Genomic DNA, 18531 nt, shown 5'->3' with positions numbered 1-18531 from the left:
TGCTATAAATGTTTGTGTTGTTTGAAATTTGGCATTCTTTCATTTTTCCGATGTGTGCAAGCTGAAAAGCTTCGGTAACATGGCCATTTCAGCAATATTCAAACTCCATACAAGTGACTGTACTGCAAAAGTATTAATATTTGGCACTGGCTTGTTAAAAAATAAGTATTACTACTGCTTTGCTGAGAGTATAAACTAAAGTAGGTTCTGGAAGTTTATTACTAAAATATGCTTTGAAATGAATGCCAGTTTGACAATTTGCCGGATTTGCAAATCATTTTGCCTGAACTCTTTGTTATTGCAATTCCTGTTTCATTTCAAAAGATAGTCAGTGCCCAACATGGTGAGATTTCAATCTGTACTATAGCACAAAATAACATTTTGATTAATGCCATGTGTATAAATTGATACTGGACATGCTGCTTGTGATTTTCCAAAATTCATTAGATTCTCAAACAGTCCCAGCAGATAATTGAACAAATGCTATTCTAGATAAGAGGGGGAGTGAAAACAGGGAACTACAGGCGAGACATCAATCATCAGGAAGATTTTGGAATCTCTTATTAAGAAAGTCTTAATAATACTTCAAGAAAATCACAGAATGATCAAAGTCAAGATGGTTTAATGAAAAGGAAATCATGTTTGACAAATCCATTAGAGGTTTTTGAAGATGTAACTATTAACTAGCTGACAATAGAGAGTCATTAGATGGAGTATATTTGCATTTCCAAAGGCATTGATAAGTCACACAAGATAAGAATTCATGGAGTTGAGATAATACTTTCACATGACTAGAAGATTGTTTAATAGACAAGAAGCAGAGAGTAGGAACATTTTTGGGTTGTCAAGGCAAACAGCGTATTGGCTTTTAATGCAAGGGGATTAGAGTACAAAAATAATGATGTCTTGCTCCAACTCTACAAGGCTTTGGTGAAAGCTCACATAGAATACTGTGTGCAGTTTTGGTCACCAAATTTATAAAAAATATACACTTGTATTTGAGGCAGTACAGGAAACGTTCACTAGGTCGGTTCCTGGGATAAGAGGCTGAGTAAATGGGCCTATACTCTCCAGAGTTTATAAGGAAATGCGATCTCATTGAAAATCAAGGGGCTTGACAGAGTAGATACAAAAAGTGATTGTTTCTCAGGATAAGGGGCTGATCATTTAGGACTGAGATGGCGAGAAATTTACTAACTCAAAGAGTTGTGAATTTTTGGCATTCAGTCTGGGAGGGTTGTGGATGTTGCATACATTTAAAGCTGAGCTGGACCGATTTTTGTTTTCTCATGGAATCAAAGGATATGGGGAGTGGGTGGTAAAGCGAGGGAGCTAAGTCTGATGATGAGCCACGATCTTATTGAATGGTGGAGCAGGCTTGTTAGCTTTATGGTCAATTCCAGCCCCTATTTCTTATGTTATGTTCACTGAAAATGTACATCCTTTATATCTAAAGAACACACCCCTATGCAATTGCTTGGATTTTTCAAAAATACCAGTGAGCACTATAAACTAAAGATATTTAACAAAAATGACATTATATATACTACATTATATACAAAATAAACTAATTTGAAGTAAGCAACAATTAATACTTTCCTGAATTTTGTAAACCCAAAAGATACAATTTTGTTGAAACCAAGAGATAACTGTTAGATGCATTTCTACTCAAAACCTTGAACTGAAGTTTCACACCCAGATTTAAATTTAATTCAGTTCCAATCTCTGGTGGCTGCAATAATCCGAAATGAAATCAATGCGACCACCTCAATCTTTTCCAAATTAGGATTTATCATAAAATTGAAGCCATTGCACTAACTGACAGACTAATAGAGATTAAAAATTAAATGCTGTAGAAATGAGATAAAATATCACCCAATTTGCAGATAAAGCATATAATTGCAAAAGAAAAGTATAAATTATATTGTGTGTGAAATATCTGCCTGCACTGACTGTAACCCCAGAACTTGAAGAAATTTCTACACAAAAGTAAGAATAACATACCTCACTCAGATATACAATAAATGAGCACACAGATCCATTGACACCATAGTTGCTATAGCAAGGTTCAGACTTCCACATCTGGTTCATCCACTGCAATCAAAATAAATCAAGAGAAGAAAATTATATCATAAATACATCACTGTGTACTTTGTAATTTCTCTTCTCTTTCTCTTGCTGTGATTCTCAATGAGATTCGTTTAAAAGATTCTCTGCTCCCCCGCGCGCGCACACACACATGCACAGACACACAGAGTGTTCTCTTTAATGTCTCAGATATTTACCAAGATACAAGATTTTATGGCAGTCCTCCATTAGATTTTGGCTAACTGACCCTCCAGTTTCTTTACCAATCTCATGACTCTGGATCCCACAGCTCAAGCACAGGCCTCCCTATGTCTTCTGCACAGTGGCTTGAAACATCCTTGGTTTCCAATTGCCCACTGCAATCGTTTCAAACTGCAACCAGAACTCCCACTGGAACAATGTTAACTGCTTTTATAGAGTGGATTACTATCATTTTCTTTGTTTAAATTCCAGCTAAACAAATCTTCCAGTCTTTTTCTTCTCAACAACTTTATCTTATAATGACTACTAGCTCTCAGCCACAGGTTGTGTAACGGGTGATAGATTGAGCATTTATTCCATTTCAGGTGTAGGTCTGGCTTTACCTCTTGCCTTCCAAAGATCTATAAACTACATTATACCCATAAGCCCCAATCTCTGAACTGCTTGCCTGGTGGCTGTGCCTTAATTGAATTCACAGAACTAAGCTCAGAACAAAGAATCTCATTAAACTCCACCTATCTGGGAACAGGCACACAGCCTGTTCCCAGATCTTTTAATTCTGTGAAACCACATGAATTACATATCTTTTGCTGCTGTGTTTCTCAAACTTTTTCCCACTGTGGCCCCATTTTGAGGCTTAAAAATGGCTGTGAACCAAGTGGGGGTAGATAAAGCTGTCAGAACAGAGGGTGGAGTGGGATTGGTGAACTGTGAAAGCAGGGGACTGTTAGAACTGCAGGAATTAGGCCTCAAGGATTGGTCAGTTAGGCCACACTCACCATTTTTAAAAATGAGGAGTTAAAGGGGACTCGCAGTTGTTAACACTCAATTGGAGCTCCACAGCAGCCACTGCTCTCTGTGAACTCACAACCCCAGTGGAGATCATGACCCACAGTTTGTGAAGTCCTACTTCACTGGAATAACTGCAGTCTCCAGTTGTTTTTAGTTAAATAAAGCCACCTCCTATTTGTGATCTGACCTTTCCAACTGTTAACCTTTTATGTCAAAAAAAAGGCTTTTAAATGTAATGAGCTCCAAGCTTGTTTGAATTGCATGAACCCCAGGGTTGTTTTTACCAGTTTCTCAATCAGATGGCTCAATTTTCTACGATCAAAACTTTAATTCTCAAAATTAAAAGTTATATTCTAAAACATATGAATTATGAACTAGATATTCACAATGCTAGACAATGGCAATATGAAATACATCAATGCATCCCAGAAACAATACACCTTAGCTTCTTGATCCCATCCTCCTTCCCAGATACTTATTTGATTTAAATTTATGCTATACTCAGCTGCATTTCAAAACTCACATCCAACCAATCATCAGTTTCTATATTTCACTGAAGTTCTGTCTGCCTTCAGTTGTTTTTACCATCTTCCAGAGCTATGACCAACATAATCTCCAGAACAAAGGGAGGAGGAAAATTAGGGAAGCATTAAAAAAGGAACAGGAGTAGGCCATTTGGCCCTTCAAACCTTCTCCACCATCCAATACCATCATGGCTGATCCTCTCTTCAGCACCATATTTCCATGCACTCCCACACCCCCGACTTCACAGATACTGCCTAAATGCAGCAAAAACCCAGACAATATCCAGACTTGAGCTGACAAGTGGCAGACAACATTCATGCCATAAAATTGCCAAGCAATGACCATCTGCAACAAAAGAAAGTCTAACCAAAAACAAAGTGATTGATTCTGCAGCTACTTTACCCCCATGATGGTCTGATCGTAATATGAATGGAGAGGTAGGGAAGATGCGAGAGAGCATTAGGATGAAGAATTCAGAAAGGCCAGGGTTGTGATGGCTCTGTCAACTTTAAAGGTAAGGCATTTAAATAATCTACTCAATAGCCAGAAAAATTGACAACCTGGCAAGCAGGTGGGACCATAATCAAGCAGCAGGAAGACATAGGCCTGAGTCAGGGGCCACAATTGTGGCTTGGGAAAAGAGCCAGATTATTGGGGCTCTGATAGAGGATAGAGAGGCCAAAAGCCTTTGTCTGAAGAGTAGGGGGATCACTCCTGCTCCCTTAAAAGGGTGCTGATCATCAACAATTATCTCGGCCAGTCAGCATTCCTGTCTTGAATCTGTTGCAGCGAATATAACAGCTACGTATACCCTGTCCAGAAAAAGGACAAATCCAATCCAGTGAATTACTGCACCACCAGTCTACTCTTGATAATCAACAAAGTATTGAAAGAGGTTGTCAACAGGGCTATGAAGCAGCACTTACACACCAACAATCTGCTCACTGATGCTCAGTCTGTGTTCACTCAGTGCCATTCATCTCCAGACCTCATTACAGCCTTGGTCCAAACATGGGCAAGGGAGCTAAATTCAAGAAGTGAGATGACTTCCCAAGTTAAATGTAAATCACATGAGATAGAGGAAACTCTTCAATGATTGGAGGCATATCTAACACAAAGGAAGATGGTTGTGATTGTTGGAAGGCTTGAGATATCGCTGCAGGTGTTCAACGGGACAGTATCCTTGGCCCAAACGTCTTGTTTTATCAATAACCTTCTCTCCGTCATAAGGTCAAAAGTGGGTATTTCTGTAATTATTACAATGTTGAAACTCCATTTGAAGTTCTCCAAATAATGAAGAAGTCCATACTTGCAGGAAGATCTGGACAACATTTGAGCTTGGGCTGATAACAGGAGGTAACATTCGCACTACACAACTATCAGGCAAGGACTGTCTCCATCAGCTCTAACCATCTTCTTCTGACATCCAATAACATTACCATTAACACAGAGGGGATAACATTGACCAAAAATAGAACTGAACCAGTCACATAAATATTGGATGGTATTTTATCTTTGTGTTATTTTATCTAAGTGTCAATATAGGCAGGAAAAGTAGTGTTCCACCTGTCGGTTCCACTAGCTCCTTTTCCCATCATATTTTTTGACAATTAGTTAAAAAGAAAGTGTGGAAGTGGATCCCGTGACAACACACTGACAAGGCTCTAAGTGAGCCTGCCCTGCCAATAACCTTGGCCTTCAAGACATCGGGTGCCCTTTTTAAAGGGTGCCTGTTCTAAAAACAATAAAAATTTAAAAACAGATCCTCCTCCCCATTCCACATACACACACACACACACAAAACCTTCTATCCCCTGGGGGCTGTACTTATCTATGGGCCCTTGGAAGGCTCAGTTCACCATGTTCCTATTTGACAAAAGATGTTACAAATATGATGATATGATATGATGCTGGCAGGAGCAGGGAAGAACCTAACATGTGGGACAACACGGAGGAAGCCCACTAATGATATGTTGATGTATGGTAATGGGGTTCCTGACCTTTCATGGCAGAATGAACAAATTTTAAAAAATGAAAGAAGCATGAGTCTCCATTTAAGTTACTGTTAAGTTTAAGTCATGGCAACATGATCATTGGGTCATGACGTGTGAATGTTAGTTGGGCTTTGCCTGCCTTTCACTTGAGTTTTACTGATGACCTAATTTGCTTTTGTAAAGGTCTTGACAGGCAGGAATTGGGTCAGGTTTCTCAAACCTGATATTGTTGAGGTTTCTGTCCAGCAAACTTTACCAGCGTACTATAATCTTTCCATCTTCAAAAACAGATCTATATCCTAGTCCATTAGCTGCACCTTCAACCCCATTCTGTGATCACTCCCTAACTACTCCAGGTCTGATCTCTAATTATGAAGTGCCATGAATCATTTTCTGCATTAAGTATGTTTTTAAAGTTTGAGTGGAGCCTGGTATTTTATGTGTCTATTCAAGCAGAATGGTTAAAGCAATAAAATTGGTGACAGTTTCTCTCTGTAACCCCATACAATGGTACGGTCAAATCAAATTTCTTTTAAACAATCTGTGTCTTTGAGGTGTACACTTTTTCGTACTGCTCCCAGGTTCTTCAAGGCTGCTAAGCATATGGTTGATAAGGTGACAGCCTGCTCTCCAGGCTGCTGCCATTTATTTTTGGATGTCAGGTGGCACACATCAAAAATACCCCACACTGTATATAAGCCTTACAAGTTCATTTTTTTTCCCCAAGTATATCTGCTCACCAATTTTCTCCTCATTATTTCATTCCTTGGGAAACAATGGTTTCATGGGCATTGGAGACTGTCCAGTACTTAGTAAAAAAGGCCATGCTTTACATCTAAGACCAGGTTGTGGACACTAATAGTTAACTCTGCCATGAAGGGACTATATGAATGCAAGTTTCAAGTCTGCAACACTCACTTGTGCACTGATACGACTTCAAAGAACATTCCGCTGGTTTGTTATGAACACAATAAATATACTATTGCATCTATCACACTCTGTCCAAATGGATAATATTGAGATCAAGGAACTTTTGGTTAAGGTCTTTTAAAAATAATCTTAACCACTTACATTCAGCAAAAAAGAGTTTATTTCCTCACCTTTATTTTCCCTTCACAATGTGGAAAACCATCTATTGACGTTAAACCACACAAGGATGAAAATTCTGCAATGATAATAATTTTGATTAAGTTGATGATATGTTATCTGGCAGAAAGTAGTTACCTGAATTACAAAGAAGTGTTTTCATTTCTTTAGCAGCTATTATTTTATATTTCCATTCATGCTGTCTGTATTCATATATTATGTACTGTGTATTCACACACATCTCGTAATACACACCATCGTTATTATCTATTACTAGTGACTGCATGTCACACAGATTAGAAAAGTATAAACCTAAACAATCTATTTGTGAATAGCAATTTTTTCCTGTAATGTATCAAAATCAAAATATTTAGAATCCATTACTCAAAACCTATTATTTCACATTGAAATTTACTAGCAAAGTATATTTTATTAAACTGAATTCAAAACTAATTGATGAGAATACTATTGAACATTGTTACATGAAAAACACTAAGTTGGGCTGTAGAATTGCCTTCTTAAAATGGAATTTTTTTCCTCACCAATCTCCTCTACTGGAGGTGTTGATTCTACACCAGGATACGAATCTGCAGCCACTAGTCACCCTCGTACAACTGACTTTGACAGTAATTTTTGACAGGAAGTTATTCAATGCCAGGGCATCATAGTTGAGCGTTAGTTTGTCCTCATTCAACATCCACATTTCCAGAAAGGATTGGTAGATAGCAATCAGGCGTAGGAATCCTAGCTGATTTTTATTTTTCACAACACAGGGGCACAGAGGCAAAATGTAGCACCAATATTACTTCTCTCAGCTAAATTCAGCATGGTGGTTTGAATCTGGGATCTTCTTTGTTTGTGTAGTTCATTTGTTCATAAACACACTAGCTCACACAAAACATTAATATTTCTTTTAACTGAGATTTGACGTTAGTGCAATAATTTATTTGGACTAAATCGGGGATAAATCAAGAGACTTGGCAAAGATCAGATCAAAATTTTACGTATAGAACCTCGAATATGCATATATACGTAATTGTAAAATAAATGCAGTAAACATTATGATTCAATTATGAATTTGGAGCAAATATTGGATATTATCTGTCCTGATACAGAAACTCACAGTTGAAGTCCTCTTTTGCACCCTCGTGGTTTGTGCATGTATTGAATTTAGTAACAGTTTGTATACAAATAATGTTTTGATTTATATTTTTGTCATAGGCTCTTGCATCACCAGCAGTCCTTCCCACCGTCCATCATTAGCCATAATGTGCAAAATATCAAAGGCATATTTATCCACTTTAGTGCAAGACAAATGGCAATGGCTTGACAGGCACCACTCCTCATCACAGATACCTGATCAGGACTCAACCTCAAAGTCAATGAAGATATTTTAGAACATAACAAACCTCACCCATGTAAAAAGATGTCTAACTGTGAACTACAACACAAACTTTGTACTCAGGTAATAAGCTCAAAGTCTTTGGATCTTTCTCTAAAGCTAAATAGAGTTTTGATCAGGAACAAGGGAAGGTATTGCTTTGGAAATTGACAAGGTTCAAAAGCTTCTTGTTAGTCAAATGCATGTTTACAGGTTTGGTAAACCTTTCAAAGTTTACTTTATGTAGAAGGATGAAAATGTAATTGTCAAGATCATTGGGCCATGACTTTTGAATGTTAGTTAGGGTTTTGTATGTGTGATGAGGAGTGGTGCCCCTTAAGCTATCGCCACTTGTCTTGCACTAAAGCAGATAAATATGCCTTTGACCTTTTGCACATTATAGCTAATCATGGGGGGTCAGAAGGACTGCTGGTGACACTGATTAGGATAATTGCCAACAAGATCATTGGGCCATGATGTGTGAATGTTAGTTGGGCTTTGCCTTCCTTTCACTTGAGCCTCACCGATGACCTAATTTGCTTTTGTAAAGGTCTTGACAGGCAGGAATTGGGTCAGGTTGCTCAAACCTGGTATTGTTGAGGTTTCTGTTCAGTAAACCTTACCAGCATATTATAATCTTTCCATCTTCAGAAGCAGATCTATATCCTAGTCCATTAGCTACACCTTCAACCCCATTCTATGGCCAGTCTAACTACTCTTCAGGTCTGATCTCTAATTATGAAGTGCCATGAATCATTTTCTGCATTAAGTATGTTTTTAAAGTTTGAGTGGAGCCTGGTATTTTATGTGTCTATTCAAGCAGAATGGTTAAAGCAATAAAATTGGTGACAGTTTCTCTCTGTAACCCCATACAATGGTACGGTCAAATCAAATTTCTTTTAAACAATCTGTGTCTTTGAGGTGTACACTTTTTCATACTGTTCCCAGGTTCTTCAAGGCTGCTAAGCATATGGTTGATAAGGTGACAGCCTGCTCTCCAGGCTGCTGCCATTTATTTTTGGATGTCAGGTGGCACACATCAAAAATACCCCACACTGTATATAAGCCTTACAAGTTCATTTTTTTTCCCAAGTATATCTGCTCACCAATTTTCTCCTCATTATTTCATTCCTTGGGGAATAATGGTTTCATGGGCATTGGAGGCTGTCCAGTACTTAGTAAAAAAAAAACGCCATGCTTTACATCTGAGGCTGAATTGTAGACACTGATAGTCTGCCATGAAGGGACTATATGAATGCAAGTTTCAAGTCTGCAACACTCACTTGTGCACTGATACGACTTCAAAGAACATTCCACTGGTTTGCTATGAACACAGCATACTATTGCATCTAATACACTCTGTCCAAATGGATGATATTGAGATCAAGGAACTTTTTAAAAAAATGGTTAAGGTCTTTTAAAAATAATCTTAACCACTTACATTCAGCAAAAAAGAGTTTACTTCCTCACCTTTATTTTCCCTTCTATTGATGTTAAACCACACAAGGATGTAATTGCCATTTCAGATGTAACCCATACGATGTCAAAATAATGTAATTAGATCTTAGTTTTAAGTTTTGTTTTGTTGAAAATAAAGGCACACTTCAGGTATATATGGGAATAGGAAATAGAATATTCAGTAGCATATAGGCCAAAATGATGAGTCAAAACTATTCATATTTTATTACAGAAGTTGTATGTAATTCACTCAACCTTGAATGGCAAGGATGACTATACCTCACTAACTAAATAATAGGTATGCAATCTTCCCAGTTACAAAATCTCAACATAGGCTACCTCTTAGTACCATTAAGTTACTTCCCAAATGAAACAATTAAAATCATACAGAGTATATTCCTTTGGTAAAGTAGCCTGTGTAAGTATCAACAGCAATTACACTAATTTCATAAGAGCAGTCTCATTGATAAAAATAGAAACAGATGTTTTCCCTTAGGCATCTGGTAAATACCTAAGGGCTATTCCAGATTGAAGGTTTAAAATAGTATGTAAACTGGAGGTAAAATTAATACATATTGAAAGAAAATAAGTAAATAATGTACTGGCAGTTGTTCTTGACCTTATGACATTCAGGTTATGATGAAGGCCACTTGTAACTTTTATAAATTGACCCTCTGTTTTAAATTTACAATATCAGTTTTGACTTTACACCACCACGCTGGTGAACAAATTCAAATATTCATTCACGTGCATTGACATTCTGTGCTGCCCATCCCCCTGATTCAGGCATTTAGTTGCTGTTTTGACATGTTTTTGCTTGGTGAATCATTTTGTTTCCAAACCTTTTCTTAATTTTTTTATATTAAATATTTGCTATATTACTTACTACTGATTAATTTATAATTGATTGAATACAAAATTCTGGGTTATTTAGGTGAAAAATAGTGTATTAGGCCATGCCCCGATTTATAACATTATTGTTATGGGAAAATCAGTTCCGACTTAAGATGCATTTTTCTGGAACCAATAATATTGTAATTCTGAGGATTGCCTGTAGTGAGATAATTCATTAAAACACATTAAGGATGACAGGATAGGTGATGTGTCAAAGCATCAGCATGTCTGTATTTCTGGATCCAGTGTAGTCCAGGAAAAACACATCCACAGTGTTTGTGATTTGAGAAGCTCAGAATCATTGAGCTGGAAGGCTGAGATACAAACGCTGTGACACATCAGGGAGGGGGGAAAAGTTAACTGGATGCTTTGAACCAGTGAAAGTGCAGGAGCCTCAGTCTTTGCAATTGTCTAGTAGGTTTGAGAATCTCTCTGCTTATTTGGATGGAAGTTGGGGCTGCAGGGTGGATTAGCAAACTGACCATGGCACTGGGTAGTGGAAACCATTCAAGTGAGGGCAACAAAAAGGAATGTAGTTGTACGTAGGGGATAGTACACCGGGGCGGGGGGGGCGGGGGGTGTTGTGGGGTGGGTTGACATTGCTTTCTGCAACAAAGGACTGTGTTGTCTGCCCACTGTCAGGGTTCATTGCATCTGCTTAGGGCTGGAGAGGAACTTGCAGTAAGACGGGAAGGGTTCAGTTGTCATGGTGACATTAGAACACAGCTCTACAACATAGATAAACTAGCAAAAAGGTTCTGCAGAGAGAATATGAGATACCAGGCACTAAATGAAAAAGCATGACCTCAAAAGTAATAACCTGTAGACTAATATCTTAGCCACATGCAAATTGGCATAGTGTACATAAAATGAGAGATAAATATGTGACTCAATGACTGGTGTGGGAGAAGTGGGTTCTGGATCATGGGGCACTGACACCAGTATTGGGGAAAATGGGGGCTTTACTGTTGGGATGGTCTACATCTTAAGTGTGCTGGGACCAGTGCTGTAACATGCTGTATAATTAGGGAAATAGAGAGGGTTTTAAACTAAATAGTGGAGACAAAGGATCAAGTCTAGGAAGATATGGTAAATCAAAAAGGATCTCATAATGAAGACACACCTAGGTAGCAGCAGTTATAATGTGATTGAATTTTACCTTTAGTTTGAGGGAGAGAAGTGTGGTCCAAGGTTAGCATTTTAAACTTAAATAGGGACAATTATGAGGGCTTGAAAAAAAAACCAACAATTGTAATAATTTAAGTGAATATTTCAGAATACATTCCAACGTGAAAGAAAAATTCAAAATGAAAGACTCATTATCCATAGTTAACTAAATACATTCATTAAAGAAAGCATCAAAATTAACAAAATAACATATCACTGTGCAAAGATGGGTGCCAGGTCAGAAGACTGAACAGCAAATAAAACAAAATAATGATCAAAAGATTGAAAAAGAAAAAATTATACTACAAGAGATAGCTAGATAGAAATATAAAGACTCTAAGATCATCTATAGATGATTAAGAGTTAATAGCGAATATTGGTCTTACAAAAAAAGTCTGGGAAATTGGTAATGGAAAATAAGGAGATAGTAGGTGAATTGAACAGATATTTTGTATCTGTATTCACTATAGATAACAAAATAACATCCAGAAGTAACAGTAGATCAGGAAATGAAAGGGGCGGAGAAGCTCAGGAAAATTACTAGCATCAGGAAAATAATACTCAGGAAATTGTTGGAGCTGCAGGCTGACAAATCTAAGGGTCCTAATGGATTTCATCCTAAAGTCTTAAAAATAGTGACTAGTGAAATAGTTGGAGTTGTTTTTAATTTTCCAAAATTCACCAGATTTGGGGAAGGTACCATTAGATTGCAAAATAGAAAATGTAGTTCCTTTATTCGAAATGTGGTTGGGGAAGACAGAATGCAGGAAACTACAGGCTAGTTAGCTTAACATCGGTTAGAAAAACATTATTGCTGGGCACTTGGAAAAATTCAAGGTAAACGGGCAGAGTCAATATGATTTTGGTGTAAAAGGAAAATCAAGATGAACCAATTTGAGTTCTTTGATGAGGTAACATATGCTGTGGATTTGGGGAAATTGGTGAATGTGTTATATTTTAATGTCCAGAAGGAATTTGATAAAGGGCACATCAATTACAAAAAATAAAAGCTCATGTTGTAGGGGCTTACATTCTGGCATGGTAGAAGATTGGCTAACAGGAAACAGAGCAAGCATATATAGTAAAATGAGAAATGGACACAAAAGCTACAAAGGGTTATAGATAAGTTAAACGAATGGACAAAAATCTGGCAGAGTATAATGCGGAAAGTGAACTTGTCCAATTAGGCAGGAAAAAATGAAAAAGCATATTATTTAAAAGGTGAGAGATTGCAGAGCTCTAAGATGCAGAGGATTCTAGGGGTCCTCGTGCATGAACTACAAAATGCTAGTAATAAGGAAAGCTAATAGAATATTATTGAGGGGGGAATTCAATACAAAATTGTGGAGTTGAGGTTACAGTGAGCTTAGTCAGAATATTACTGGATGGTGAGGCAGGCTTGAGCTGCCAAGCAGGCATGAAAGGCTGAAGGGCCTACCCCTGCTCCTAATTCGTACCTTCATGTGTTCTTTCTGTAATGTTGCCATATTATAGGCAAAATAAAATATGCTGTCTGGAGATTCATACTGATCCGTACCCAATTATAGTACAATTGCATTTGGTAAATTGATAACTGAAGGTTTTCAGCACATTATCTGGAACTATTAACTGTCAATTGGTGTAGACCACAAAGGTACAAAACATGAACTTTATTTCAAAAGTAGTTTTGCTTCCACAGTACATGGTCATTCCCAAATTATCTCAATTTGTGACCTTTGACAGCTTTTTCCAAATCTGTGACCTCAACTAACTAGAAGGATAAGGATAGTGGAGGCATGGGAAAAGAACCATCCACAAATTCTCTTTTAAGTCACTCGTTATCCTGATATGGAATTACAAATTTGTTCCTTTACGTTTCTGGGTCAAAATCCTGGAACTCCCTTGTGGGTGCAGCAGCTCAAGGCAGCAACTCACCACTTTTTCTTAAAGGCAATTAGCAATGGACAATTAATGCTGACCATGCCAGCAATGCCCGCGTCCCAAGAGCAAAAAAAAATTTACGTTAACCTGGCAAGAATTGGAATTAATTTTCTATTACATCTAAGCCGCAATTGGGTTGTTTCAACTCATACATTACCTGTGAAATAGTTTAAAACCTGGATTGTTTGGCCTATCCTTTCATATCAGCCCTTTGATAGCAACTCCAAACTTGTCCTACAAACTCATACGCCCGTCTTATAACCCTGTGTTTTTCCATTTCAAATAATTAGCCCCTTTTTTGTTTAATGTTTTAAAAAGTTTTAAAGATCAAAATCAACAATTTAAAAAAATTAGAATGATTTTCTTCAAAACAAAAGGCTAATAGTCTGGACAATCTGCACTCCGCAGCAAGTGCAAATTGTGCAGCCTTATTTCCGAGACTCCCAAAATCTAATTTTGAATTTATACCTTCAAATCACATTGGATCCAAGAACAGGAAAAAGATTTTTTGGCACCAGGCACTGTGTAAGCAGAAGGAAAGAAGCCAAGAAAAATGCCTTAAATAGCATAGACCCCCGGGAGAAAAACATTAAATAAAAGAATCAGACAAATCAGAAAAGTGAAATAGAGTGCTGTAAGCCTTTTAAATGAACTTTATTAAAGATACTTCCAACCACAAAGCTCCAGAAACAATGTCACATAATAATGATTAAGCTTTGCAGTAGCACATTATTTTGTTCTACAGTTAAAAAGAAAATTACCAGGTGAATTACAATTATTTCCAATATTTTTAAAAGCTCAAAAATAGTTCATATATCTTGATTTTAATATTGAAATAGACTATTAAACAGTCTGGGAGATGATATTACAGCTGTGCAAATTGCAAGAAACACTGGTTAACCCAGCAGTGGCACAAAAAGTACAAAAGGTTCTGTTATAAGTGCAAAGCAACAAATATTGCACAAAAGTAAGCATAGTGTTCTTTGTTAATGTAAAGTTGGCAGCCAGTAAAAGGTAAGAATTGCAACAATAGGATTGTGTTCACCATAGAGACTGCAGTAGTTCAAAAAGACACCCAGCCAACACATTCCCTGTGATATGCATATAATAAATGTTGGTTTTGCAAATCATATCCATAACTCAAGAATGAATGAAACTGAAATTGTACTTAAGTTAAGGCCCAACTTAATTCATGTAGAGGACAAAAAAAATTTGGTTCTGATATTAAATATTGATCTAATCAGATTGGAATGTTGGACTTTTTAAAAAGTTTGAGATTTGTGTTGTCAAAATAATTAAACTCACAAATTTTTGAATGTTACATTTTATATGTTACTGTATGTAGTTAGAAGAATAGGATGGATACAAGAGAAAAGGATGCCATTTGGCCAGTTGCATCTACGCCGGTTCTCTGTAGGAGCAACTCAACTAGTCCCACTCGCTTGCCCCTCTCGGCCTGTGGCCCTGCAATTTCTCTCTCTTCAGGTGCTTATCAGATCATTTAATTTCTTTGGGAAAAAAGGATAAAAGTACAATTGCTTAAATGGTGCAGTGTTGATAATGTTATTACATTGAAAAGATAAATGTCAGATTTGGATTTTCTCCTTCATTTATATTGTACATAGTCATTTGAAATGCCATTAAAGAGACAAGAAATTACAATCAGGAGTGAGATACTGCAAGTGCAGTACAAAGCTATCACCCTCAGTGTTGGACTAGGGCTTAATAAGTAAATCTTTTGTAGAGATTAACTTCTCTTTTCCCATATTGCTATAATTCAAATTAGATTTTCATTTAATTTCAGTGTTTAATTTTAAGATAACAATGGAATGTCAAAGAAGTTCACATGCTAAGTGAAAATTGAGAAAATCAACTTGGCCTTTTAAAATATGGTCAAATTTAATAAACTTCTTTTAGGGGAATGCAACAAAATTCACTTTGGTTAATACAGTGTATAATTTAGATTTTAAATCCAACTTTCCAACCAGTGACTCAGCTGCAAATAGATTAATTAGTGCAAGTAAACAAGAAAATAATTTTGTTTTAAAACGTTTTTAAATGGTCTTGGAGAACTTGTGCTCAAAGTCAGATAAACAATGCTAGAGAATGGAATCTCTGTCAGCTCAATGTTAATGTGAACTATTCTCAGGTGAGTTGCAAACTAAATCACCTTCTCTGCTGCCTCATTATTGTGCCTTATCTTTGAAGAATATCCCAAACTACATACTGTGAATGTTTTGATTTCCTGCATCAGCTATTCCTGTTCTTTCCCTGAGTAATACTGTGAATTTGTGATTTTTATGCTGCTTGCTTAGGTTCACAAAAAGCTAGGTTGAAACTGTTCAAATTTTCTTCATGTAGGACACTTACATTTGGCCAGGAATGGAAACTTTAAGCCCAAGGCTTGGGAGCAAAGGGAAATTGTAACAGCTCATTGCTGCAGCCAATAATTGAAAGAAATGGTCAGTATATGTAGCACCAGTATAAAACTGAGTAGCTGATAAATACTCTCCAATTCATTTCGTACACTTTTTCATCTTATATTCACTGTTTTGCAAAACAGATTTAACAGCATGGAACACTTACACCAAGCATAAAGTCACAAAGCAATTGTAAACCCCAAGCCCCAAAAATAGAAGTTTATTGCTCAGCAGGACAACATATCAAAAAGCACAGAATTACAAAAAAGAAAATATACACTTAAATCTGCAGCACTGTGTAGGAAACATTTTATGCTAATCTATCTGTGCAGTTTTTAAGTGCAATGCACAGTTTCTGCCAGATTAATTGCACTAAAAATGTATTTACAGATATTAAGAGTTGAATACATGGGCATAAAATGCCTGTGAATTCTCCCAGTTTAATATACATTGTTACCTGCAATGCCAGCGTGAATGCCTACAACCTTTCTCCCATTAGAAGATTAACTGCCCTTGTGATTTTATCGTACTTTTAAAGATGGCTACCTTATCCTCCAATAATATGTTTTGCTATAAAGTACTGCAGTTTTAATTACACTTGGGGCGAATCTGTTCCCACCAATAACCTCAAGACCAGAAACATTCTGTGTACAAGGTGAATTTGCATAGCAATTACAAACTTTGCAAGCAGACTTAAAGTAAAGCAACACCCAGATTAAAAAGAAACCAAATTATATAAAGTAAGCAAAGGTTTTGTGCAGGTGCCAAGGGTACAGAAAGATAATGTAATGATAGTAGTCCAATGCACAAAAAATTGATGAACTTTAAAAAATAAATTGTTTGACAACATCTTAATGAATGTAGGCAATAATCAGGTTCCCTTTCTTTCTACTCACATCTGTTGTAAAATATTTTCCACAGCCCTAATCTGTAGGGTACATTCACTATCAGTCATTTCAGAAACCTTTACCATTTTGAAGGCATCAGTGCAAATACAACTTTGGGGCAGGTGGAACGGAATGAGAATGGGCAGAACCATTTTAAAATTGGTAATCGTGTACCTCCTTTATACTTGAATGCAATCCTAGGATATACCAGTAAGAAACAAACATACTATTAATGATCTATTATTCAGAATGATTGCTTTGTGTTAACATGCAAAGTTCAGTGCACTCAAAATGGTTTATTTTTAACTGCAATGATTTTTAAATTAGTAAAAGTGTGACAATTTTAAATACATACTATAGGGAATATAAATATCTACTGATTACTGCCAAGAGGCCAATCCCATTTCATATAATAGATTTCCTTTTTCTACAAGCATTGCTTTTTAAAACCTAGCCAATTAGAATTCACAATGAGCCATGAGACAGATGTCCACAGATTCGCATTCACATGCGGCCTGCCCCAGCATTACATTGTATTGAATTTTTTTTTGTTCAAATAAGTGTTACACACAATGTATCAATCTCAAAATGAATTGACCCTGTACAGAGCATCAGATACTTACTGTACATCAACTGGACAGAAATGTCAACAAAACCTTCCAATAATGCTCAATAAGGTTTGAATGTTACCAAAGCATAAAGGGAACTGAAAACAGCATCCCATTTTCTTACCCCCTTTGCAGACTTGCTATCTAATACTACCTTGAACATTCATTTGTTTATTGGAAGCTGCTGACACAGGATTGCTGTTGGTACTATTGGTGTTGTTTGTCAGGCTGCTCGTTATCATGTAGTCCACTTTATTTTCCAGCTTTCCGAGGCGTTGTAATATGTCATCAAGTAGGATAGCAATTGTTCTTTTCAGATCAGCTAGGAAAAAAATATGGCATATTTAATACCTTAATGATTTACCAGCTGAACACAATTTTCCCTTTAATATTAAATTTTAACCAGAATGCAAAAGCATCCAAAAATTAATATAAACAGCACACAAAATAATATAAAAGAATAATCCATCCTCAAAATAAATGTCTTTACAAATTTTTAAAAAATTCATTCATAGGATGTGGGCATCACTAGCTAGGCCAATATTTATTGTCCACTCCCAATTGCCCTCAAGGTGGTGGTGACAGTAAGCTGCCTTTTTGAACTGCTGCAGTCATATATTGTAGGTGCACCCACAGTGCTATTAGGGAGGGAGTTCCTGGATTTTGAGTCAGCAGTGAAACAGCAGCAACATATTTCCAAGTCAGGAAGACATGTGGCTTGGAAGGGAACTTCCAGATGGTGGTGCTTCCACGTGTCTGCTGCTTTTACCTTTTAAATGGTAACGGTCATGGACTGGCAAGGTATTGTCAAAGGAACTTTGGTGAATTCCTGCAGTTGTAGATAGTACACATTACTGCCACTGCACATCAGTGATGGAAGCAGCGCATGATTCTGGATGAGGTGGCAATTAAGTGGGTTGTTTTGTCACAGATGGTGTCAAGCTTCTTGACTGTTGTTGGAGTTGCACTCATCCAGGCAAGTGGACAGCATTCCATGACCTGTGCTTTGTATATAGTAGACAAGCTTTGGAGAGCCAGGAGATGAGGTACTCCTAACAGGATTCCTAGCCTCTGATCCATTCTTGTAGCCACAGTATTTATGTGGCTGTT

General features: G+C 37.0%; 1 protein-coding gene across 3 annotated transcripts in view; it reads right to left on the bottom strand.

The window, feature by feature from the left end:
- Positions 1-18531, bottom strand: part of LOC145355065 (alpha-1,6-mannosylglycoprotein 6-beta-N-acetylglucosaminyltransferase A-like) — a 123297-nt gene that overhangs the window by 65383 nt on the left and 39383 nt on the right. For all 3 annotated transcript variants that reach the window (XM_080206892.1, XM_080206910.1, XM_080206901.1), the window contains 3 exons: positions 17576-17743; positions 6701-6765; positions 2005-2094 (listed from right to left, as the gene is read on the bottom strand). In XM_080206892.1, coding sequence (XP_080063018.1) covers positions 2005-2094; positions 6701-6765; positions 17576-17743 — 323 coding nt within the window. The remainder of the gene's footprint in view (positions 1-2004; positions 2095-6700; positions 6766-17575; positions 17744-18531) is intronic.

This window comes from Carcharhinus amblyrhynchos, chromosome 2 (assembly GCF_965287045.1).
Source record: "Carcharhinus amblyrhynchos chromosome 2, sCarAmb.v2.hapA, whole genome shotgun sequence".
Lineage (NCBI taxonomy): Eukaryota > Metazoa > Chordata > Chondrichthyes > Carcharhiniformes > Carcharhinidae > Carcharhinus > Carcharhinus amblyrhynchos.
Note: the sequence above shows the minus strand (reverse complement) of the source record. Positions and strands in the feature narration are given on the sequence as shown.